The sequence below is a fragment of the Schistocerca nitens genome, chromosome 2, assembly GCF_023898315.1.
Source record: "Schistocerca nitens isolate TAMUIC-IGC-003100 chromosome 2, iqSchNite1.1, whole genome shotgun sequence".
Classification (NCBI taxonomy): domain Eukaryota; kingdom Metazoa; phylum Arthropoda; class Insecta; order Orthoptera; family Acrididae; genus Schistocerca; species Schistocerca nitens.
Window position 1 is genome coordinate 943,663,149 of NC_064615.1, and position 27,290 is coordinate 943,690,438.

The following is a 27,290-nucleotide window of genomic DNA, read 5'->3' on the forward strand; positions in this document are numbered from 1 at the left end:
ATTGTTTCTGCTTGAATTCAAATCATGCATTAATGAGAAAGAAGCTAAGGAACTGGGATCTGTAATGAATATCATATTTTATGTTAATGTTAAGTATGTCATGTAAAACAGTTCAAACTGACGGACTTGCAAGATTTTCTTTATGATACTGTTATTAGATTTTCTGACTAGAAAATAATTTGGTACATATGCAGAATAGGGGTTGCCACAAACTTATTTCTTCACACCATTATTTTTTTAATGTGTAAAAATGTGATTTTGTAAATCGAATAATTTTTAAATTATAGGAAACTTTGATGCAAGAAATTTATTGCAGGATCACAAAGTGTTCACAGTTATGGGCTCATTTCCATCAGTACGTGAAGCACTGAAGCAGAGAGGGTGGGTTGAAAAACTTACGCCAAACCATTACTGTTACCGCAAGTCTGGTTCACTGTCTGCCCAGGACGATGCTGGTATGTAGTTAGTTAGACTGTTCATCCATAGATCATTTACAAAATTATGTAAAGCTTGCCGTCTTAAACGAAAAAAGAAAACAACATTGGTCACAACCTCCACCCCTCTCCTCTCTCTCTCTCTCTCTCTCTCTCTCTCACACACACACACACACACATACACACACACACACGTATATATATATTTGGTTGACTTCAGGACCTTGATGAATTCTTTGTGGTGTTCATTGTGTACCTGATTGTTTTAACTGAGTGGTGAAATGATATTCTCATTCAGACCAAAGCTTGTAATTTCGTGTATATTACAATTTTATATTTTAGCTGGCTACATACTGTGAGAAATCATGTTTTGAAGAATCAAAAATTATTCCAATGCCAAATCAATGTTAAGTGCTTGTTATACCTACAGGCATAGTCTGCTAAGGTATGGTGTACTATTCTGGGGAAATACCCTTCCAAAAAATAGTCAGTTCAGAAAAAAGCTGAGAGAATAGGGTTAGTACATGGCATTGCTTACAATGAATTATGCAGAGGCATTTTTAAAGAATTAAAAATCATAATCATACCATCTGTATCTGAAAGTATCTGCTTCGTTGTGACCCACAGCGAGTTTTCAGTTTTGAAGAGTGAGGTTCACAATTATGAAACAAGAGATAAGGATGTATGCACAAAAACAAGACTTCAGGACAGTGCAGTATATAAACTGAAAATTCTTCAATGCACTGCCAAATAAGATCATAAGAATACCAAACCTTAATAATTTGAAAGTGGACTAAAAGATGCACTAATAATCCACAGTTTCTACGCCACTAATAAATATTTGGAATATATCTCAAATTTGTAGGTCCTGCCTCAAAACCTCTCTACTCATCAGTTTATAATTATCAAAGTATTTCTAGATAAAACTGAGACCTTTTACTAATGTACACCTATTAATTAACGTGTGTAATTATGTGTCTTTTGCGGCTATGTGTGTGGACATGAAATTCTGTTTCCTTATGCATATTTAACTAGAATATTGCTTGCTTTAGTACAATCAATGAAGATGTGTCAGTAACTTTTCAGCTGTGTGTCTTGTACATAACATTGTATTTTTGTGTACTTTATTAAGCGGGATATTGTTTATTTTATTACAATCAACAAAATATGTTAATAAGAAAGCTAACAGTTTAGTGTTAGCATTACAAGTTATATATACCTATATTTTATATGATACATATTTATATGTAACATTTTATAATGTCTTCTATTTTGACAATTCATATATCAAAAATGTGATTAAATGGGTACCAAATAAATAATTAAATTATTCATTTCCTTTCCAGACATCAATGAAGCAATCCAAGACTCTCTGATGAACCACACTGCCATTCGTGCATGTGAAAATGAGGCTATGCTAATGACTCGTTTACTCCGAAACACAAGTGTAGATTTCATATGGTCAATGAGGTATGACCCTCTGGAGTATCAAGATGTAAATAAAAAACAATTTATTAACAGACTTCCAAGACCATCATTCACTTCAAAGGTAATGACAGGCAAACATATCTTTTGAGATAAATAATTATGTTTTGAAATCTATGTTTTGTGAGAAGTTTTATGTTAGTTCGTGAGAGGTGTAGAGGCAAAACATAATGGCCTATTTAAGGCTGCAGTAAAATAAATGACAGGATTGGTTTCTTTTCCATTCTGGTGTTAAAATTGTTCCTTTTTACTATTATTTATGTGCTTCAGATGTTCAAGATGATACTTTTTCTGGTGTGAAGGAATAGAAGTGATTAAAATGTTAGAAACCCTAGCTAAAACCATTATATTCTCAAATCTGTACATTTAAATCTGAAAACTTCTTTCCTTTACTGGTTTAACTGCATGGATTACTTCTTATGCCAAAGAAACTGACATGAACACTATGGAACTTAAAAATCTTGGGATACAAATTTTCTTTTGAGAGTGTGCTACTGATTCATTTTACACCAGTACAAACTGCTGTCAAAACAACTGATTGGAATTGATTGAAGGATTTCATTTTTTTTTAATATCTGCTGTCCCTTGGTAAATTAACTGATGTGTTTTGCAAGTGAATATTCCTTAAAAACATGTTATGAATGGACATTCATGAAGTTAGATCAGAGCTTTAGCCACTATAGTGAAAATCAGTCAGTTTCCCAGAACTCACCTTCCCTCATTCTAGACATATTGTATTCTGTCAGTTCTTTGCAAAAGGGTATATATTCTGGTGTTAAAATTGTTCCTTTTTACTGTTATTTATGTGTGCGAGTGTATACCCGTCCTTTTTTCCCCCTAAGGTAAGTCTTTCCGCTCCCGGGATTGGAAAGACTCCTTACCCTCTCCCCTAAAACCCACATCCTTTCGTCTTTCCCTCTCCTTCCCTCTTTCCTGATGAGGCAACAGTTTGTTGCGGAAGCTTGAATTTTGTGTGTGTGTTTGTGTTTGTTTGTGTGTCTATCGACCTGCCAGCGCTTTCGTTCGGTAAGTCACATCATCTTTGTTAAAAACAAAGATGATGTGACTTACCAAATGAAAGTGCTGGCAGGTTGACAGACACACAAAATTCTAGCTTTCGCAACCAACGGTTGCTTCATCAGGAAAGAGGGAAGGAGAGGGAAAGACGAAAGGATGTGGGTTTTAAGGGAGAGGGTAAGGAGTCATTCCAATCCCGGGAGCAGAAAGACTTACCTTAGGGGGAAAAAAGGACGGGTATACACTCGCACACACACACATATCCATCCACACATATACAGACACAAGCAGACATATTTAAATATTGCACAACCATGTGGAGCAGATGTAGCTGATTTATGGCAGTTGGGTGCCTGGTTTTTCTGTCATGACAGTACCCCTGTTCACGCAGCCCTGTCTGTACAATTCTTGTCTGAAAACGATATGATGCCTCTTCCTGTTTTGACAGAATGTTCATGTTTTCATGTATGATTTCATTAGGTTTCATATAATTCTTCAATGTATGCTTTCCACACCTACTTTCCTCTTCTACGAGTGCTATCATTTTCCAATTTTTGCTTAGTATACCATACCCTTAATGCTGACTTTTTATATTTGTTTGTGAGATTTTCATTGTTCTATACATTCCACCTAATTTATCATGCTTTTCCAGTTCTTCAGTCTAGCCTGATTATTTAATCTTCTTTGTTCATTACTTAGTTTCCTACGCCTTTTTTTTTTCCTTTTGTAGAATGTCCATTCTTTTATTTCCCATGTTCATCGAGCTTATGTGACATACTTAATGTAATTGATTCTTTCCTGTTCTTTCTCTTCTTTACTTCTCTGATCTTTAAGTATTTCAGAATTATATTTTTAACCATATTACATTCTTCTGATAAATGGGAGCTTTCTGCTTTATTTTCCAGTTTTTCTTTGGTGAATCTAGATTCTTCTAGATTCATCTTAATGATGTCCTATTTTCTCAGCAGCAGTCTTATTTTAATATGCTTCATTTATTTACTAATTTATATTTATTTATTTATTTCTTGTTCTGTTGAATCAGGTAGCGAGTGAATTGCAAGGATATGGAATGTGACAGATTGTACAAAGTTGAAATATAACATACATGACAATAACGGTATAATGGAAATAAAATATTGATTATACAACATATACTGAATAATTGTGTTTCACTGGGGTTGAATAGTGTATACGGGGAGCAAAGTTAAAGTAAATATTACAATAAATAATTATATGAGTACAACAAACCAAATTTTCACATGGCTGTTATAGTGTTTTAACTATTATAGTTATTTAACTGTTATAGTGCCTGAAAAATATGAGAGTGGTAACAGTTTGAACTTAACATATTCCTAAGAAGACAATAAAGATAAAATATATGATACATACGTTGTAGATTAACATGTTCTTGAGTGGAGTAACACAAGAGGGTCCCATCGCCCCTCCCCCTCCCCCCCCTCTCCCCTCTCCCCCCCAAAAAAGAAAGAAACTTTCAATCCCCTTCAAAGTACTCTTCACTTGCACTAATAGTCTGTCTGATCTTTTATTCTATTCTTTGAAACACTCGTTAAATTCATCTTCTGATGTTTGACAGCACCTCCACGGTTTTTTTCTTCACCTCAGCAACATCAGCAGAACACTTTCCTTTTGTGTCTGTTTTCATTCTAGGGAGATGGAAGAAAAAAGAGAAAAAAAAGGTTGCACGGGACAATGTTATGTGAGTATGGGGGATGTAGAATGCAGCTATATAATTTTCGCTCATGAACTGTAACACAGACAGAGCTATATGAACAGGGGCATTGTGTGATGAAATAACAGTCACCTGACTCTCACAAGTCAGGTCACTTCCGCCGCAAATTGTTGTGCAAATTTTTCAAAATTTCCAAGTAGAAAGCGTGTCTAACTTTCTGACCCTGTGGAATAAACCCTGAATGGATGACTTCTCTCCCACTGAAGAAACAAATCAGCATTGTTTTAATGTTTGATTTCACCTAACAAAAGATCCTGGGATGAGGTGAGCTCAAAATCTTTCACTGGCTTCATTGTAACATTGATTTAGCATCATAAGCATAGCACCAAGTTTTGTCACCTGTGATGATTTTTTAAAAAAAGTTTGGATCATTTTGGGACTCTTCTTTCAAAGAACAGTATGCTTACAAGAGACTTATCTGAAATACTGAGAACCCCTGTATTAAGAGGTTAACAGTTTCTGCAGAAAAGTTGATATCTATGTGAAAAGTGTTGAAGGTGTTATTGCCATATTCCTCTCCTCCATACCACCAGTTTGTAAGCAGTCATTTGAATAATATAAGTGCCATATACAAAAACTATATAAAACTATATGTTACCAGTCCCTACACTGAATGTAATTGTAGGCAAAGAGGCTCCACTGAACTCACTGCATACCTCCTCCACATACAACGAGTAAGTTGGCACAGAAGTAACACACTGGTCTTGTATTCAGGAGGATGTCAGTCCAAATCTCAGTCGCAATCGAGATTTACATTTTCTACATACACATACACTCTGAAAATCATTCTGAGTGCATGGAAAAGGGTACTTCTGATAATAATGTAATAATAATAATTTTGTGTTGCTCAATGGCTGGGTGCAAATCTGTTAATTAGGTGGTACTTTGGTGACTAGCATGTGCTTAATCTATCCAATTATCAAACCAGTGAATCCAAACCATGTGTCATTCCTGGTGACTTCTCACATTGTTGAGAAGTGGAGGTTAGATTAAAGGCAGACTAAAAATTCCATGGTTCAATGGGGATTCAGTCTTGCAACCTCCCAGTTTCCAAACGTATGCTTTACTACTAGACCACATGGCCCAGTGGTTCTTCCAATTGCACCATGTAATAGGTTACATTCATGTAGGGAACATGGGAAGAAAGACTCCTTAAATGTCTATCACTGTTATTAGTGTAATCTTTTCTATGCTGTTCTTACAAGAGAGATTTATAGGAACTACAGTATATTCTCAGATTCCTCTCATAATACTGAAACTTCATAATAAACTATCATGGGATATCATACATCTGTCTTTAAGCATTTGGCAGTTCAGTTTCTTCAGCATCTCTGTGGCCCTCTCCCATGAGTCAAACAAACCTATAAACATTCATGCTGCCCGTCATATGCAATGTTGGTCCTGTTGGGTATGGGTCCCACACTTAAGCTAGGATGGATTGAACAAGTGTTTTGTAAGCAATCTCCTTTCTAGAGTGATTACATTTACTTAATATCCTGCCATTTAACCGAATCCCACCACCTACTTTATCTATGCTTGAGCCTTTATGATTATTCCATTTCATATACCCACAGTTATTTGTAAGAGTTGACTGATTCTAATTGTGACTCTTTGTGGAAGTCATGGGATACTACATTTTTGCATTTTGTGAAGTGCACATTTTTCGACATTTAAAACAAACTGCCAAGCTTTGCACCACTTTCACAACTTAGCAAAATCTAACTGAATATTTGTGCAGCTTTTTTCAGGCATTACTTCATGATAGGGAATTGCATAAGCTATAAAATGGTCTTAGGTAACCATTAATATTGTCTGCCAGGTCATAAACATACAACATGAACAGTGAGAGTCCTAACACACTTCCCCTATTCTCACCTAAAGTTACTTCTAAATCTGTCAATGACTGTCCAACATGCTATGTCCTGCTGGGAAATCCTCAATCCAGTCACACATTTCACATGGATATTCCATATGATTGTTCTTTTGTTAATACGTTTTGGCATAATATTGAGTAAAATTTTCTGGAAGTCAGTAGGTGCTGCATCTGTCAGATTTCTTTCATCCATGGCTCCAAGATGTTATGTATGAAAAGTGCTATTTGAGTTTTGCATGACTGACGTTTTTGGCTTTGAGGAAGTTATTTTGTTTGAGATGCCTCATTACGTTTCAGCTCATATTATGTTGATTACTAGGATTTTAATAGTCTCATCTGCAGGGGCCATTTCTTTGGATCTTATACAGATACTTTGTGGTCTCCTTCAGCTGACATTGTGTGGACTGGATGCTCTGTCACCTAATATAAAAAATCCTTGTGTGCACCTTACACGCATTCGGCTACCTGTGTAGCAGTCTCTGATGTATAGTACATATCTGACCTACTTAGGGAGACCCTATAGCTCTCAGACCAGTGGCACATGTCTAAAAGATCACAGACTAGCTTGTACAGAAATTTTGAAGTCTTTGTTTCAAGCCTCCCAGTCATCTCAGAACCAGGACACTACAATCAGTCCTATGTACAATGCTGCAAATTGTGATCTGTGTTGAAATTCAGTGAGCATATCTGATCTTCTCTGCCTTTTCTTCCAATCATTGAAATAATTCAAATGTGACCACAAAGCCAAGACAAAAGGCGTTGTTTGATCAGGTGTGTATTATACTCTGCAGTTGGTTGCACCATATTCCATAACTGACTATCAGAACAGCCATATCAACACCCTGAATGAAGCCTCCAGGTGTACACAATGCATGCACAAGGTAATCCTTCTTATCTATTGCTGTCATTTCTCCAAGAGGTGAACCATTCCCTATGATGATGAAAAGCTCCCAGGTTTCCAGCTAAGTGGCAGGTGCCAGATTGTAATGATGATGATGAGGAGGAGTAGGAGCAGCATGAAACTCATCAAAATGACCCAGCTTCCCAACACTGCCATCCAGCTAGGCCTCCTGTAGGGCTTTTTGCCAATACATCAGTTGTTTAGGATGGTACTTTTGTGCACTTTAGATATCCTTCTTGTAGAGGATCTTGTGTGTTCTTTCAACTACTGGGCACAGTTTTTTGTTTGAGTGATCTGATATATTATCTTGCACAGCAAGATGATGACATACAAAAAAATGCTCAGGATGAGTGCAAACTACCACAATGTGTGGTACCCATGAGAACCACTTGGTGCCATCCTAGTTGGTGTGCAGAGTCAAAAGGTACAGTCTGGCTCAAACATGGAAACTGTAAGAGCCGGCAACGTGAAGAATTTAACACTTATACAAAGCAAGTATTGGCTGAGTAAACAAGGTATGGGATTACACTAACATGTGACTAACTTTGGAGTCCATATGGTTAAACCAGGAAAGCGAAGACTTCAGAGACACTGCCAAATGTATGCAACACATACACCACTTATGGAGTTGCAGATCACCCCTCCCCTCAACCACAAACAGCTGCTCATGTGACATATGTGAGTCTGACAGGGATACCAAATCTCTTCCCTGTTTTAAGTAACGTATGGCTGAAATTGCCCAGGCCTGTGCCAGAGTTGCCAACTCAAGAGAACAAGGTGTGACGGGGATCCCCACAAGGGGTTTTGCCTTGGTGAGCTGTGCTGGGATGTCATGGAAGATGTTTGAGGTGGTAATGGGCTGATGCTCAATCATAGGTTGGTGGTCAGAATCTGTTGAGTACTAAGGGGGTGGGGCTGATTGTGCTGGCTGGGGCAATGATGGAGAGGGGTACTCTACTTCCATGAGATCTCCCCTGGTAAACAGTTCTCCTGAGTGGTGAGTGTCTCTGGGTGACGGTGTAAATTATGTGGCAAGCAGTGCATAGGTATGCACAGATATAGTGGGAACATCCACAGTTACCCATGGCATTGCCATTGGTACCAGGCACAATAGGTCAAAGAGGCCATTCGGCTAATGGCTGTGCAGCATATTAGCCAGACTGTGCTTGTTGATTGGAGTTGCTTGCAAAAAAAAAAAAAAAAAAAAAAAAAAATAAAAAAAAAAAAAAAAAAAATGGCGGAATGCTACAGATTCCTCTGACACTAACTGGAAATCATTGTCTGAGACTAGGGTGCACAGCAAACCCTCAATAGCAAAAGGCCCCGGTATTAGCGTATGATGTCATGAAGGATAATGTAGCAATGAATAGGTAATGAGACAAGGTGTCAATCACTAACAGCCATGTGGGCCCTAAGAAGGACTGGTGAAGTCTATGTGCACATTGTCCCATGGATGCTCTGATGTAGACTATGTAGAAAATTTTTATTGTGGGGTTGCCTGGTTGTGCTTGCATGCTGAACAGGCATGCACTGCATTTTCAATGTAGAGCTAATTGCTCACCAATAGACATCTTGCCAGGCCAATGCTTTCGTGTGTGACATTCCTCAATGGGGCGCATGTTCATCTGCAGAATGCATTGTCACAATGGCAGTGGAATAACAGCATGGAAGTTCTCATCTTTTGTGGCTAACCATAGGACGCCTTCTGCAATGTTGAACTTAATGCAAAGTTTGCAGTACATTCAGAGAACCGGGTCTGATACCATGGGAAAAGACTTTGGCATCCTTGCTGCACTGATGTAATCACTCTGTGTAAGACCATATCCATACCCATAGTTTCTGCAATTTCCTGCACTATCAAAGAAAATTTATTGAGGGTATCCTGAAGGTTTTGGCCTGGTGCAAAACAGATTGCCTCCTGCTTGCCAAAGTTGATGTCACGACCCACCATAAACCATAACAAGGCGTCCACATTCACATGTTGGGAGGTGAGCCTGCAACAAATGTCATAAGAATAATTATTCAGAAGCAAGACCCAGTTCTGTGAACTTTGTGCCATTCCGTTCATGAGATTGGACAGGGACCAAACATAGAGATGAGTGGCTTATGGCCTGTAAGGAGTTGGAACTTAGTCTGCTGCACAAGAAAAAATGTAACTTCTTTAATCCACGCATGATTGTAAGTGCCTCTGTCTTCATCAGAGAATAATTTCTGTGCACTGCCAACAAGATCCTAGAGGTAAACTCAATAGCCATTGGGATTTCTGTGAGAGAGCACAGCACCAGTACCATATCAAGATGCATCAGGTGCCAGAATCAGTGGCTTACAGGGGCTGAAATTGGCCAAAGATGGAGCAGATGTGTTGTTTCAATTTCTGGAACATTGACTAAAGTATCTCCAACCACACAAACTTCACTCCTTTCTTGCAAAGCTGGTTCAATGGATGACAAAGGGGGGCAGCCCATGGAATGAATTTCACACAGTATTCTACTTTCCTTAAAGTGGCTCTGACTCCCTGATATTATTAGGAGCTGGCAAATTATCTGTTTCTGCAGTACACTCTGCTGTTGGTACAATACTGCCCTTACATAGCACGTGCCCTAAGTAATGCACTGTAGGAGCAAAAAAACATTTTTCAAGCTTGCAATGAGGCCAGTTGTCTACCAGTTGTTGGAAAACTGCCTGCAGATTCTGCAAATACTGTTCTCTTGCGGAGCCAGTAACTCAGATGTCATCCAGATAGTTGATTCAACACAGAATATCTGACAGGGTGTATATGACCTGGGACAACCGGGAGGTCTAGGAAAGACCCGGAAATTTTTTCATCTGGGAAAAACCCGGGAAGTTTTTAGAATTCCAGGAATTTTTCACTGTTTTAGTTGTCAGTTAATTTTTTGTAATTTTGATGGGTAAGACCGATACTTTAACAAAGGATATTACTGTATCCTGCTACTGCAGAATAATATTGCAACAACAAAACATGAATGAGAGAATAACACTTAAATTGTAAAGGAAATGTGCCGTATAAAAAAACATAGAGCTCATACAAGTGTCTGCCAACATCAAAATGTGTGAAAGGCTTTAGGAAGACTATGTAATGCTTCATAACAACAAATTACCACCGATCTGCGTGACGTCACAAATGCTTACATTAGATTCATTTAAGCAGTTATGAGCAGGCTCATGCGCATGCGCAGTTGAGTCGTGTATGAGTAGTACCTTCTCCTGCGTCTGGCTACAGAACTGTCACTGTTGGCTGTGTAAGCAGCAAACCGGGGTATTTGAACCATGCAGAAATTTCAGGGGGAGGGGGGCGGGGGTGCAAATTGATATTCTTGAGGAAGAAAACCTTGTGTCACAAAGCGCCTAGCATCTAGCGCACATTGGTTTATCAATTATTCAAATGATTTTGAAATGCATCCCTGTTGGTTTTGAAAATTTTTGAACACATCCTAAGTTGATTTCTGAATGAATAATAAGTTGATTTTTGAATGCATGTACAGTGTACATGATGTCTCTGCCAGGGGAATCCTCGTCGCATCTAGAAATAAAGTTTCCTGCAGACAAAAGGGGACAGGGCTATACGAGTTGAGCAGAATAAAGTCGAACGGGTGAATGCCAACTGCTGTTTGTTTATGTGATTGATTGGGTGTGCAAATGATCAGCATTGTTTTAATTACTAGTGAAGGCCATAGATTCAGACTACCAGAGTGGAAATAAGCGACTAACAGGAATAACAGGTAAGAAAGATTACGTATTATCTTCTCGGTGTATCCAAGAAAATGAAATTTTGACAGAAAATATTTGGTCAGATTGCTGAACTAGAAAGGGCAAGCTGTACAGTCCCTGGCTACCAGCTGCTTAAGTTATATTGTGGGAGTAGCATGGAAAACACATTGTATGAACATGTAATTACGTCTAACCAGAGAACAACAACTGGGTAACTAAATGGGTGATTCTGGCAGGGTTGGTAGAGTTAACCAGAGAATGAGTTTTGACAGTGGTAGGAATAGTTACAGAATTAGTGACGAGAAGATTGTTTGTTAGTATGAGGAAGGAGAAGAAACGGGGACATCACACAAATTATGGAAGAATATGACGATTCCAAATTTATCCAGAAATTTCGTACTACTGCTTTTCGATCTCATGCTTGAAAAGCTGGAGCATGTGAATGAAATGTGAAACTATTACATAGCATAAAGCTTTCTGCTTGTAGTAGGCCAGATAGGCATTTGATATTGGACTTCACGAATTATGTTCTGTTGTATGATAAAAATGACCATTATTACCAAAACAGTCTCGCTTGTTTGGTGTGTGTTACAATTGCTGCAATATTAGAAAGGCCTATTTTCTTTTATCTAGCAGACAGTGACAAAACAGATGTATTCATATCAAGAAACCACACCAGTCTTGGGTACTATTTGTATTAACAGATTTTTCAGTATTTTCAGTATTATACAGTATATTGATTTTTCGTGTAGCAAAATGTTTGACGAATTTTGATGAAGTAACAAATTCTTTCGCAGAAAGGAAAGCATGCTATGAAAAGCTGTAGCAAGATTAGAGAGAAAAAAATGCTAGGGCCTAAGGATTGAAGAAATGTGCACTGTCTTTCTTGTATCTTGTCTTTTCTGGTTTTATGTATCCTATATTTAATTTTAAGCTGCACAGAACAGCAAGTTATTAGCTAAAGGCAATAAAGAGTCCAAATTTTCTGAAGAGTTATTGTTCTTCTTGTTATAAATAATCACATCCAGTATTAAATGCAAGGGTTTTCTTAAGAGGGACAGGATGTCAAACCATCTGACTGGGAGCAGGAGAGGCACCACAGGACATTTTAATTTTCGCTGTCCTGCTGGATCCATGGATGATGGCATCCATTACAAAATATACAGATCTGAGTTCCACAATGTGAAATCCAGTGACGTGCGGTAGAAGAATGCTGTGCGAAGAGGTGTGACACTGCACTTTGGCACACTTAAGACCAAATAACACATCTTACATTTCCTCAAAGTCATATGTTTTATGTATCAGACTCTTTGTTTGGAAAGATGTGCACTACAAAATGAACATATTTTTGAAAAGTGTTTTTTTGTTTTGTTTTTTTTTTTTTAAAAAAAAAGAAAAACACTCAATGGAATGGGCAGAGGCGGGCGGGCACCATCTAGTATTGCCCAGTTCAAAATATTGTGGATCCAGGGCTGATGTGCAGAGGAATCTGGGAGCCTGAGTTATAATTGGGGTAGGGGGGGGGGGGGGGGGTAGGATAGTCTCCACGTGATCCATGTTTAAATTTTGTGATTTTGCTGTTTCCTCTTGTCTTCGTTTACTGCTCTTACGCCAAATGAAAACAAAGTGATTTCTGTGGCTGGGAGCTATCAAGTGTATTAAAATACATTCACATAATTATGGAAGGCTAAAATATGTTATTAGTTTCAGATTTTATTTTATTTCCACCTTTCTGACAGTCAAGCATTAATCGCCTTGCAGAATAATGAAGTTACTTTTGTCGCTTTGATAAAGAAATTCGACTTTTATCTATCTTTTCTGCTGAGGCAGCCAATTTATTTGAAGCGAAGTGTTTACCATACTATTGGCTCATTTCAACTATTTGCTGCATTTCAAGTGCACGTTTTCATCTTATAGCACGTATGGCATTATGCGATAATAAAGAACTCAGCATGAGATAATGCAGTACTGGTACACCAAGAAAATTTCCATGCCAAAAACCACTCTGAAGAGCTTAATATCAGGTCAAGGCCTACTTCATTGGCAATCTGGACATACGAATGTGCACTTTATGGCGAATTATTCATTTCAGTGTGTTTCATGAAATTCCAACACTCTTGGAGTATCATCTGATGTCTTGTTTCTTTTATGACATAATGTAAGATCTATTAATGTTTTATACACACGGGCTTCCTGCATCATTGTAGCTGTGCAAGAGTGGTGATGCCTCTTATCTGCCGCTCTCTAGCAACTGCTGGAACAAATCTATTTCTAACAGATCGTGGGAAAATATTGCGAATTGTGTTTTGAAAATCATTATTTTCAAAGTAAATTTCCTTCTACACAAGATGAACAATGTGCGAGAATGTATGATGAATTTCTTAAATCACAGAGCGTCTGACTCTCATTTAAATATCAACTCTATCATGACAATCCATTTGGAAGAATTTCGAGCCCAGAAGATCAGAGATTTATGATGGTATCAAACATTTTACTGGCACATTTGTGTGATGTATCTTAAAGTCTAAAAAGCACAAAAAGAACAACATTATATGTGAAAGCTTTTCTTTTCTTGTAGCAGCATTATGTATATTAACTTTTCATATTTGTGTGTTCGCGCTACTTAACAATGGTGTTGCTATTGGCTGACTACATCATGTGTCCTATGCTCTAAATATCCGCTGTCATTGGCTGGCGAGCTCACATGACATGAGCTATTACTGTCTTACAAAAGCTCATCACAATGTCAATTTCAATGCTTCAGAGAGTAACATGCAATATTTGGTGGAATGTGAATTTATACTTTTGTAATATGAAAATATGCAGTGTACATGTTGCTGCACAACAAAGAACTTTCCAAAATGTGTTTTTCCCCCTCGAGTTTCGTTTTCTAAAGTGCCGGGAAATCCTAACCCACTGTATAAAACCACAACCATTCAAATGATTCATAAGAGTTACAGTTCTGAGGGAAAGTATACTGTCACTTAAGATGGAAAAAGTGCATTTTCAGCCGGGAGAAAGTGTATTTTTAACCGGGAGATCCGGGAAAAATCCAGGAATTTTGTTTTCCTTTTCCACATATACACCCTGTCTGATTTGCTGAAGAAGATGCTAGAGTATTCCTGGGGCTGAAGCTAGTCCTAACAGCAAATGGTTAGACTGGTACATCCCAAAAGGTGCATTTAATGCTAAAATTGCTGGAGACTCAGCATCCAATGGTAGCTGCAAGCATACATCTCAGAGATCAGTTCTGAAAAAATACTGTTGGCCAATATAACCAGTAGCTCTTTGGGATGTGGTATGGTATAAATGTCTGTTTCACTTAGTGCACTGATTGTGTACTTGAAATTGCTGCAGTATTAACATTGCCAGTGAGTTTCTGGATCACAACAGTGAAGGTAGCCCACTATTTTGATGAAATGAGTGGCACCTTTCTGAAATATCACCATCTGTTGAATTCCACCTTCCCTTTATCTTGCATTGCAAATTGCACAGGTGGGCTCAACAGAACTGCTGAAAGTTTCAGTGTTATGTGGGCTTCAAAATTCGTGTCTCTATCCAGGTCCTTAAAGAAAGTTGATTGAACAATTGCAGCAATGCCTCCAAGATCTGAAATGGTACTGTCTGAGAGAAAAGGTTAGTTTACCAACTACTTCAAATCCTAGAATAGTGAATGCATGAAGTCTGAAAAAGTTTTCTGCCATCTATGAATTTACGACCAAAAATGTGGGCTTTCATTTCACAATTTTGTATTGGCCTTGGCTTATAGTTGTCCTCACAAGGGAATCCACTGCCCATTATAAAATACTACTGAGCACTGAGAGTGTTCTAATGTGGGGTACCGCAGTTGGCGATAATTATCTCAGATTGACTGAGGTTCCCATGCCTAATTTAAACCTTGTACGACACCCAGTTATTTCCAAATGTAACATGATACAGTGCAGCATAGGCACTCTGACATGCTCATGAGCTCTGTTGTGAATGCAGGAATATTCTCCCCTTTGGGCTGCTTGCCATTGCTTCCTGCACAGCTGCAAATTTCCTGCACATTGAACAGATGTGCAGAACTATAGACCTATATCTCTAACGTCGATCAGTTGTAGAATTTTGGAACACATATTATGTTCGAGTATAATGACTTTTCTGGAGACTATAAATCTACTCTGTAGGAATCAGCATGGGTTTCGAAAAAGATCGTGTGAAACCCAGCTCATGCTGTTTGTCCACGAGACTCAGAGGGCCGTAGACACCTGTTCCCAGGTAGATGTCATGTTTCTTGACTTCCGCAAGGTGTTTGGTACAGTTCCCCACTGTCGTTTAATGAACAAAGTAAGAGCATATGGACTATCAGACCAATTGTGTGATTGGATAACAGAATGCAGCATGTAATTCTCAGCGGAGAGAAGCCTTCCGAAGTAAGAGTGATTTCAGGTGTGTTGCAACTACTATATCTCTTGCAGTGGGATGTTAGCATCCGCAAAAGATGTTCAAGATGAGTGTGGAGTACCACAATGTATGGCACATGCAAAAAACACCGGATGTCAACCTAACTGGTGAACAGACCAAAAGCATTTTCAGGGACAAACATGGAAACAGTAAGAGTGCTACAACATGAAGAATTTAAGACTTACGCAAAGCAAGCATGGACCAAGTAAATAAGACCCAGACTCACACTAAAGTGCAATTGACTTTAGAGTATGATGATGAAACCAGGAAAGCTATGAGTCCAGAGGCACTACCCATTGTATGTGACACTCAAACCATTTGTGGTGGAATTAGATGATTCTAACTCTCAGCTGTGAACAACTCCTCAAATGAAATATGTGAGTCTCATAGAGAAACCAAATTATTGTTAAATGGGAGGTGAAATCAGCTGCAAATCCTGATAGAATATGATAGAGATTCCTGGACCATGGAGCTTTGTTCAATTTTTAGCAGTCTCTGCAGTCTCTCAATGTTGATGACACCCATACATATATACATAATAGTGCAAAAATTAAAATAGGACAATCTGTTTAATTTTGTAAAGAAAATTTTGAAAATGGAGTTAAGCATTTCTGATTTTATTTTGTTAGCCCCAGTTTCAATTATTGTGTCATCCATGAGTGTCTGGATGCTGTCTTTGGTACCATCAACAGCCTTTCATTCAAAAAAAGTAAGGTGTAAGAATCCAATGTAGATAACAGCACATCTTTCAGAGGTCTCTTCAGACATCATTGAATTTTTACACTCACTTTCCAGTACATGTACATACAAATGCTCGTTTTAGTCAATAATATAAATCATTTTCTTGAACTGTGATTACCATAAATGCAATAGTTGACAGACAAATAGAAATGGTTGTTGTAAACAGGCATTGTTCTTGTGGCACGTAGATTAGTAGTTATTTCATAAATGTCAGTTTTGATATGGTGCAAATAATCCAAGATAAACAGCATCTGTTTAACATAACTGACAAAGTGGCAGCTTTTTCTATCAGCATTCCTTTTAGATGAGTAAGCAAAAATAGAAAATACCTTTTAATGAGAATTAATGCAGTTTTTGACAGCTATTTCATTTTTAGCACATGCTTTGAAACATTTAACATCCACAAACGTTTTTCTTCATTACGGGATCTATGGAACATTATGGAAGAATGAGTTTCTTGCTGTCGCATTATCACATGCTTACAGGCTCTACAAACTCTGGCTTAATTTACAGCCTGCTCATCTTGAGGGATCTATGTTGGTAAAAAGCAAGTTAACAGAATATACCATCATTTTTTGACTGTACATGTGGGACAAAATTATTTTGTCTCCCAATATTTTGGCTAATAATCATACAGTCATCTTCAAGATGAATCACTTACTGAATTATAAGCACTTGACACAAATATACAGTAGAGTAAATGGGCATGTGTCAGAGATAGGACAGTTGAGAGAAGAGTGTCGGTCATAGATACAAATTTACGCATCTTAGAAAACTTAACAAATTCCAAGTCAGCATATCCACAATGCTTATGAATTATGTGATTAGTTATTAAAAAGGAGAATTTGTGTTGGAATTCCATACAGGAAAGACTCTGAACAAGAAGTCCTTTGAGTGCACATTCATGAAATGGGTTGTTTCTATAACTTTTCGGGCTGGAAACATTTGTCTGCATTGAGGTGCTGTCTGTTAATTGTATTTCCACAGCGTCCTTGACTGCTGGGTCCCAACTGGATGAGGTTGTGGTCAGTATCTTGACTTCCCCATAATCCATGGAATGTCCAGCGGAAATTCAGTGTTCAGCCATTGCAGATTTGTAGGCGGCAAGTGTGTCACTGGTGTTAGACCCACCACCATGTACACTGTGTATTTTTTGTCACGTGTAACTTTTATCATACTGTGACAAGGAATTTCATAATTACATAATTTTTTTAGGACATCATCTTTTACATATGTCAGAAGAGCTGCTGCTTTGTCAGGTGAGCAGAGGTCACATCCACTCAATGTTTCACGTTATTGAAGAAACATTTTCCATATATGGTAGAAGGACTGTAGACTTTATATCTCTTTCTCCTCACTCATCCTTTGATTGGTCTGAAGTTTCCACTTGCACAGCTCATTTAATCTGATGTTTTGTATATTTTTTTTTACTGAATACCTCTTCCAAATGCACCAGTTTGTCATGTAGGTTGTCATGGACTCTACACGGGCTCTGTATACTAGTTTTAAGTACGCTCTTATTTTGTGAAGGATGGTGTCAGTTGGATGCCTGCAAGTATAAATAGGTCATGCATTCCAAATAAGAAAATTTCTACCCTACAGTTAGTTTAGTCTGTGCTATTATTTCTGTATGTGCACCAATCACTTGTTGGTGAGTGGTTACCTTTTCTCATTATTATACAGATATTTATATTCTGTTCTGAATTCTTCATGTAAGGTTTCTGGCATAATAGCTCACTTTCACACATGCAACCTCAAAGACAACCAAAGGTACACAACCATAGCCACAGTGAGATTGACTATTTGACTGGTTGCTCACATTGACAGGGGCAGACACTAAATGCATGTGGTGAATGGGATGTGGTAATATGTATGGAATGGGAGGTGTGATAAATGGGAGCCAAGTGCTAGTTAATAATGGGAGTAGGAAAATGAGGATTGACAAAGTAACTCTGGTACTGTGCGCCGCGGAATTTGAATCCACGCCAGACATCATGGACATCGAAGACCCCTAGAGGTCTCTCCACCATCAAACCGTAAGCTGTGGCGGCGTGCGCCTCCTGGCCTGCTTTTAGTGTGAAGGTGCCACAGTGGTACACGTGGTTCCAGTGGCCAATAGCGGCACCCCTGATAGTGTACTTGTGCCTGCCTCTCGCTCAGCCAACCAGTCTAATCTTGCGCACGTCTGTTGACACATCGCCTCGCTTTAGACAGCTTACTTACTTGTTCTGTGTACGAGTGGATGTGTTTGTTAGGTTTCCTTGTGACTCCATTGTTTGAACTTGTTGTTGTTCATTCTGTCCTTTGCTGGTTGTGTCCGTCCTCTCCCTTGTGTTGTTCTTCGCAGGCCTCTCTCCGGGTCCCGCCGCGCTTTCCATCTTTTCAACCCTGCGACCGTCCCGGTTGCAGTTACAACATTTTGGTGACGAGGATAACGGTGGTCATTGTTGGTATGGAGGCGAAGTTGGTCTGTCTGCTGGAGCAACAGCAGCAGCTCATGCAGCAGCAGCAGCTCCAGTTAGACATATTACAATAGTCTCTGCAGTTGCTAACGGACAAAGTCAATGCCCGGAACACATTACCGCAACAGCTTCAGAGTCCTCGGGTGTCCGATGCTTTCCCGCGTCTACCATCATTTCCACCCTTTAATGACACTAAAGAGGACTCGGAAACCTACTTACATTGGCTGAATCAACTTTTCATGGCTTTTCAAGTCACTGACGACTCCTTGCAGCAGCCTCTCCGGACACGTTCTTTCTTCTCCGCAAGTTGGCACCGTTGTCCGATCCTGTGGCTCTCTCTTTCCAGGCGATCTGCCTTTTGCTGACAAACTATTATTCTCAATGCTACCATGTGGTCGCCTCTCAGCTGGAGTTCCACCAGTACCATAAACAGCCTGGTCAATCATATTGTTTCTGGGTCATGGACTTGCAGGGTATCAGCCGTCGATGCAATTTTACGTGCACCAATCAGCAGTGTAAGGCTTCATATACGGACTCCCTGATCTGGGATGTGGTGGTTCAGCTGGCTACCGATCCTGAGGTCTGTACTGCGGCGTTGAAACTCAACAGCCCCTCCCTGGAAGAGATTCTCCGCATTGCCCACTCCTTTGAAATTGCTTAAGTGGCTAATGAGCGTCTTATGGCGCGACCGCAGGTGGCGGCAATCGCAGCGTCATGCCGGATTCCACCCTCCCAATATCTATGTGGCCCGGCTGACAGAGGGCAGCACTGTCGGGACTCATCGTTGTCCGACGTCTCTATGGCAACCGTGCCTTCAGTCACCCCTCGTCGCCGGTCGCGCAGCCCACTTCCATCTTTCCCACAGTGTTTTACTACCCATTCGCGGGCTGATTGTCCCCACTGCTGGAAAACGAGCATGCTGTTTAACAAGGAGAGCCAAATCCGATCGGTTTGTCATAGTCGCTTGACTCGATCCAGTCCTGGCCCTCCTGGGCCTCAAGATACCACCCATGCTCTGCAATCGGTCGTCCCACAGGATGACCCATCAGCATGGAAGCTTTTCCTCATGCTCCACATTTTCACAGATGATGTCAGTTTTCAGGTCGACACTTTGGCCACCGTCTCCCTGATTAATAATGCGACATATACCCGGCTGGGCTCTCCTGCATTTTCGCCTCCCTCTCGCTGTTTGGTCGCCTATGGAGACGGTTCCATTCCCCTTCATGGACAGTTCTTTGTCTAGGCGACGTACAAGCGTGTCCCCCGGCTCCTTACCCTCTTTGTCATCGATCATCCGTCGGCTTCGAATATTTTTGCCCTGGATGCATTTCAACTGTTTGGCTTTTCAATTTCCGATGAAGTTAAGGTCCTTTCCATGGCTGTTCCCTGTCAGGACTTGTACAATCTGTGATCCACTTTTGCATCATTGTTTCCATCAGATCTCGGATGTGTTTCTGGCTTTCAGGTGCACATCACCCTATGGCCGGATGCACAGCCTCGCTATTTCTGGGCCCGGCCCCTTCTGGTGGCCTTACGGCCAGCGGTCAAGCAGGAATTTGATCGGCTCCAGGCCGCTGGCGTGCTGGAGCCTGTAACTTACAGTACATGGGCGACACCACTGGTGGTCATACAGAAACCCAATGGGTCCCTTCGGCTGTGTGGGGACTTCAGCGCTACAGTCAATGCTCAGTCCCTCATTGACACTTACCCCATTCCCCGACAGGAAGACCTTCTTGCCAAGCTTGCCAGAGGAGAGTATTTTCCCAAGATCGACCTGGCTGAGGCACACCATCAGTTGCCCTTGGATGCTGAATCTCAGAACATGGTTATCAACACGCTTTTCGGATTGTATAAGTACAAGCGCGTTCCCTTTGGTGTCTCTTTGGCGCCGGCCATTTTCCAGCGATTCCTGGAGCAGCTTACACAGCCTGTCCCTGCCTGTGTGAATTATCTGGATGACATCTTGGTCACCGGGTGTTCCTGCCAGGAACATTTGCAAAACCTCAGAACCTTATTTCACACTCTGCAGTCTGCTGGTCTATGCTGTCGGCTGGACAGGTGTTGTTTTTTTCAACCAGAAGTGGAATACTTAGGTCACTGGCTTAGCAAAGATGGCATTCGCCCTTTGGGTTGTAATGTCATGGCTATTGAGGCCCTACCTCGTCCCAAGGACTTATCTGAACTGAAGGTGTTTTTGAGCAAGGTTACTTATTGTCTTACTCCCTTCTCTCCGGACCGCCCCTTGGTTGTGGCGGCTGATGCGTCGGCATACGGTATTGGGGCCATCCTCGCGCACCAGGATGCTGATGGCTCTGAACAGCCCATCGCTTATGCCTCTAAGACGTTGACCCCAGCACAATGGAACTACTCCCAGATTGAAAAGGAGGCCTTGGCGATCGTGTTTGCCGTCCAAAAATTTCACACCTATCTCTTTGGGGCACAGTTCACCCTCCTGACAGACCATAAACTCTTGGTTACACTTTTCTGACCCCACTGTCACCTTTCAGAGTGGACGGCTCAATGTCTCCAGCACTGGGAATTGCTTTTAGGTAATTATGCTTACACCATCCGTTATAAGCCCACCGCCCACCATGCTAATGCAGACACTTTGTCACGTCTTGCAGCAGGCCCCAATCCTGTCTTTGATCAACAGGAAGTCCTGTGCTTTCACATTGATTCTGCCCACCAGGATGTGCTGAATGGTCTGCCTCTTATGGCTGCTCACATTGCTGCAGCTACCCGCCATGACCCGCGACCCTGTCTTCCGGCAGGTTCTCAACTACGTGGTCCATGGGTGGCCACCGTATGTTACTCGTTGGATGCAGTCCGATTTCAGCCCCTGGTGCCACCTGTCCCACAGGCTCTCCATGGTCGATGGTGTCCTTCTGTTGGCCACGGAGTCAGATGGCCACTAGGTGGTCATCCCTCCAGAATTGTGGCTACGGGTGCTCAGTTTGTTACACCATGGGCATTGGGGTATGTCCCGTATGAAAGTTTTGGCTCGCCGGCATGTGTATTGGCCCGGCATCGATGGCGATATTGAGGGCCTGGTCCGTGAGTGCACTGTCTGTGCGTGTCACCAGGCAAGCCCCCCTCAGTCATTTGCACCCTGGCCTGTGCCTCGCCGGCCCTGGAATCACATCCATATCGATTTTGCGGGCACGTGTTTTGGGTCCATGTGGTTACTCATCGTTGATGCCTACTCCAAATACCTATATGTTGTCCGCATAGCATCCACCACCGTGGAGGCTACACTCACGACCCTGGCTCAGGTTCTCACCATTGAGGGCCTGCCACACACGTTGGTCTCCGATAATGGTCCCCAATTCATGGTGTCCTCCTTCCATGACTTCTGTCAGGCCAACGGTATCAAAAATATCCATAGCCCCCCTTTCTGCCCTTTGTCCAGTGGTGTGGCAGAGAGGCTTGTCCGCACTTGTAAACACCAGTTGACTAAAGCGGTCGACACATCTCCAACCACGTCGGCCCTCACCCTGTTTTTGAGCACCTATCGCACTACACCAATTGACAGACGCAGTCTGGCAGAGCTCGTTCATAAGCAACAGCCGCTGACCCTGCTCCAGTTGCTGATGCCATCCTCCTCCTGCCCCCACTCCCGGCCTTCGCAGTGGTATGCCCATGGCACAGCCATGTGGGCCCGCAAGTACGGATGCAAGGCGCGTTCGACACCCACCACAGTTGTCACGGCCAATGGGCTGCATGTGATGAAGGTGCAGACATCAAAAGGGTTGGAGTGCTGCCATCATAATCAGCTCCACCCTCATGCTGCCACGGGACTTGCGCCGCCACCTCTTTCCCTACCTCCTTCGGGTACAGACGTGGTCCTTGTGTCACCGTCCCTGCCCCCGGTTGCCGCCTCCCCACGGGCCTGCCGCCGGCCCTCTCCACCTCCGGGTGGATCGGCGACTCCCTCCCCCACCCTGAACTCTGGATCGGTAGTCATTGATACCTCGGGCATCCCTTCCTCCCCGCCAATTGCGGTTGATGCACCCAGCTCCTCTTCCCACTGCCACCCACCTCGGCACCGTCTGGGGTGTTTCTGCCCCTACGCGCAAGTTTCAGGGGGGAGGGATCTGGTACCACATGCTGCGGAATTTGAATCTGCACCAGACGTCATGGACATCAAAGACCTCTAGAGGTCTCTCCACCATCGAGCCATAAGCTGTGACAGCGCACACCTCCTGGTCTGCTTTTATTGTGAGGGCACCAGAGTGGAACATGTGGTTCCAGTGGCCAATAGCGGTGCTCTGATAGTGTACTTAAGTGCCTGCCTCTCACTCAACCAGCCAGTCTAATCTTGCATACATCTGTTGACAAATCGTCTTGCGCTAGACCACTTACTTACTTGTTCTGTGTACGAGTGGACATGTTTGTTAGGTTTCCTTGTGACTCCGTTGTTCGATCTTGTTCGTTCTGTCCTTCGTTGGTCATGTCCGTCCTCTCCGGTTGTGTCGTTGTTCGCGGGCCTCTCTGCAGGTCCTGCCACGCTTTCCATTACAACAGTAACATTAAAAAAGCTAACAGACTGGAGGGAAGGGGGGGGGGGGGGCATGTGGGTGAGTTTGGATGGAGGATTCTCTCTCTCTCTCTCTCTGTCTATCTATCTATCTATCCATCTATCTCTTTCTTTTTTTCCCTCCCCTCTCTCACCCTTTTGGGAATGTCACCTTTCCATTCATCATCCTGCTACTTCTTGTTGATAGCCACCTGCTTCCTCATATAACATGCATCTGACCACCTCCCCACTCCTTCATTATCCCACACTTTGTTTTATCCCTCCCAGTTGCTATGGCCTTTCCTCCCTCCCCTCCTGCACCTGTCAATGCGAGCAGCTCATAATAGACTGTGGGTAGGTGCGTGCCCTTGTGGTGTGTGTGTGTGTGTGTGTGTGTGTGTGTGTGTGGTTTTTTTTTTTCTGCGTGCACACTAGAAAAATAGAAAACCAATTAGGTCTCTTTGTTGTTACATGTATCTATGCACCACACATCTATTGTGTATAGAATAGTATTTTTCTTTCTTCATTTTAGGGTTACATAACTCTGTCAGTAAAATGGAATCCTTATAGGATCACTTTGTTGTCCATTCATCTGTCTGTCTGCCAAAGTCTATAGGCTGCTTCCCATTGGTTTAGAATCATGGAATTTGGCAAAAAGAAAGGTTTCACTGTCAAAGGATAGGAAAAACATCCAAAAATTGTGAATTTGTAATTATATCACATGAAAAAAAATTGTTGTTGTTATCTGTCTGTCTGCCCATCTGACTGTTAAGCCCCATTTTCCTCAGGAACAGGTAGACATATCAAGTGGAAATTTATTCCACATACTAAGGTCTATAGTCACTGAACGGTGTAATAAATATACAGTTCTGAGTCCATCCAACCAAAAGACGCAGCCAATTATGTCACATACTTTGATACTTCAACACCTACTCATCAAAATTTATAGCATACTTCCCATTGGTTTAGAATCATTGAATTTGGCAAAAAGAAAAGTTTCACAATAAGAGTAAAGGGAAAAATTCAAAATTGTTAATTTGTAACTATATCACTTTTTTTCCCCAACTGGCACACTGTCTGTCCATCTGCTGCTAAGACCCGTTTTTTTTCTCAGGAATGGGTAGACATATGAAATTGAAATTTATGTCAGTTACTGATGTGTATGGTCCTTCGGTAGTATAAAAAATCTTAAGCTCCTGAGTCAGTGCAACCGAAAGATGTGGCCATTTATGTCACATATTTTTATACTCACAAACTCAACATTACAACCTGAAGGTTACTTCTCTTTGATGTAGAACCATGAAATATGGTAAGAAGAAAGGTTTCACAGTACAAGTAAAGAAAGCAGTCAGAAAATTGCTAATTTGTAATTATATCACATGAAAGAAAATTCCTTTGTCATTTATTATGTGACTTTAAACTTGAAATTAGAACATTCTCAAAAGTTCTGGAATCCCTGAGACCAGTTTCTTGCTAGTACCATTGTCAATACAGGCAAAAATTGTCAAGATTCTCAATTCCTGGAATGGATGAACTGTCAATATACATAATTAAGTTTGTTTGGAACTCTCATTGTGAGAGGCCTCCTCAAAGTGGCCCAATTTTCATTTGTTGTTTTTATCCTGAAATTTTTACCATACAGAAGAGAGAAGAGGCACTAATCACCAGAGAAGCACATAGTTAAGGATGAAAACTGACCGACTAATTTCCTTCCAACAAGCAGACATGCACGTACAAAACCTGCCACTCAGTCAGCTTTACAGAATCAAAGGATATTTAGCTGTTTTGTTATTGCCAAGTACCACGTGAAAAGGTAATGCTGCCTGCCATCAGCCCAAAACTAATTTGAACACTGCATTGCTGTAGTAGATACAGTGCTATTGGAGGTGGCCTGTCTTTGCCTCCCTCTGAACGTGGGACTGTCATACATGGCCTTTAGAGTTTAACACTGATTTCAAAGTGTGTTGAAACTTGGCATTAACCACATCAGCATATCATTGATAGTTGTCAAAGATGTGACATTAAAGTCCTAGGTCTGGCTGAGGATTGACCCTCAAATCTTTGGATGAATTGACAGACAGGACACTCATTCTTATTACACGCAGTGAGAGTACTCACAAACTAATGTAATGGTAGTTGTAGTAACAAATGTAATAAATTAATTTATGACAAGTCACTGGATATTAAGGGTTCCATATTTGAAAACTCACTTGTCATAAGTGACCAGTGAAAGCTTCTTAGTATACTTTGTTCACAACCAGCGTAAATTCTCTTATGCAATAAAGTTTCTGTTATGGATTTTGTTGAAACTATATAATTTCCAGACACTACATGCTAATAATACCATAGCTGATACATAATTTTGAAAAAAAAAATGAAAATTTTGAAGTAGAATTAATATTTTTGTAGCCATGATGTCTTATTTACAAATAATGGACTAAGGGCCTCAAAAGCCAATAATTGTTAAGTCTCAGTATGAAACCAGGTGATGAGAAACAATGTTTTGGTGTACATTTATGCTGACGCACCTCAAGCAGTCCAAGCAGCTACATGAAACAATACATATTACTTATATTTTTGTGTTAATGCAGAGGATAGCTTTGCTATCCTGAAGAAAATTTATAAAATATACTAATAATGGAAAATAATTGTACATACAGAAGCAGAACAGAATAATTATACATTTTCAGTAAATCCATTAAGTTAAAATAAAAAAAAAGAGATGAAATTCTCTGAGTTACAGAAAATATTTTGTTAAACATAATTCAATGATATGTATAGTAATTTTCACCACATTTTTATTAGATTTATCAAATAATTACATGTCTCTCAAATAAAGGTTGGACTGTGCAGTTTTCTACAACAAATGCAATGGTTTTGCGAAGACGGTGTCTCAGAAACATTGTTTCCTCGATGTTACAATATATGCCAGGCAGAAGAGAAAACAGCATTTAAAAATGATTTCCGTCTCACAGCATGTGTCAACTTGCTGAAATGGTTGGTAACAAAATATGAATCAGAGCCTCAATCTGTTCAGTCTCCAGATGGGAAGGTTTGTACCAACTTTTTATTGCACATATATGCTCAGATTAATTTTCAGTTCCATCTAGAAATAATAATTGTAAAGTACAATATTGTGCTGTGATGGAGAAATCTAGTGTGATTAGTTTATTCAGCCAACAGAATCACAGTTATTGTACTGAATACAGGTAACCTCTTTCAACTGTCACATCAACCATCTCCAGATCGCATTAATGCTGTGGCCATATCTTTAAAAAAATTTTGGATGTTGAATTGCATGTGTTGTCAAAATTTAATTGATATTTGGTTTTGAAAACAGTCATAAGTTCATAATTAACATTCAATGGCCTTTTCAGTTTGTGGATCAGTTTTGGCTTTTATGGAGTTTTCAGAGCTTAACAAGGTGCCAAGATTAAATTCATTGTTTTGGAGAAGTTATGTTAGTAATTTTCAGTGCATTATTAAACAATTGCCGGCCGCGGTGGTCTAGCGGTTCTAGGCGCGCAGTGCGGAACCGCGGGACTGCTATGGTCGCAGGTTCGAATCCTGCCTCGGGCATGGATGTGTGTGATGTCCTTAGGTTAGTTAGGTTTAAGTAGTTCTCAGTTCTAGGGGACTTATGACCACAGATGTTGAGTCCCATAGTGCTCAGAGCCATTTGAACCATTAAACAATGGGAAATCAAAGATGGAACAATGACAATATTATGAAAAGGACAGGTTGCTGCTCATGGAATAGTGGAAATGTTGAGTTGCAGGCAGGCGCAATAAAAAGACTGCTAAGAAAGTAAGGTGTCAGCCAAAAAGCCTTCTTCTGAATTAGACAATAAATACACACATTCACGCAAATGCAACTCTCACACACATGACCACTGTCTCTGGCTGCTGATGTCAGACTCAAAATTTCCCTTATGTG

The 27,290-nt window shown here is 40.7% G+C and overlaps 1 protein-coding gene across 1 annotated transcript in view; it reads left to right on the forward strand.

The window, feature by feature from the left end:
- LOC126234725 (tubulin glycylase 3A-like) overlaps positions 1 to 27,290 on the forward strand; it is a 172,161-nt gene that overhangs the window by 1,189 nt on the left and 143,682 nt on the right. The window contains exons 2-4 of the mRNA XM_049943473.1: positions 317 to 455; positions 1,781 to 1,983; positions 26,194 to 26,406. Coding sequence (XP_049799430.1) covers positions 317 to 455; positions 1,781 to 1,983; positions 26,194 to 26,406 — 555 coding nt within the window. The remainder of the gene's footprint in view (positions 1 to 316; positions 456 to 1,780; positions 1,984 to 26,193; positions 26,407 to 27,290) is intronic.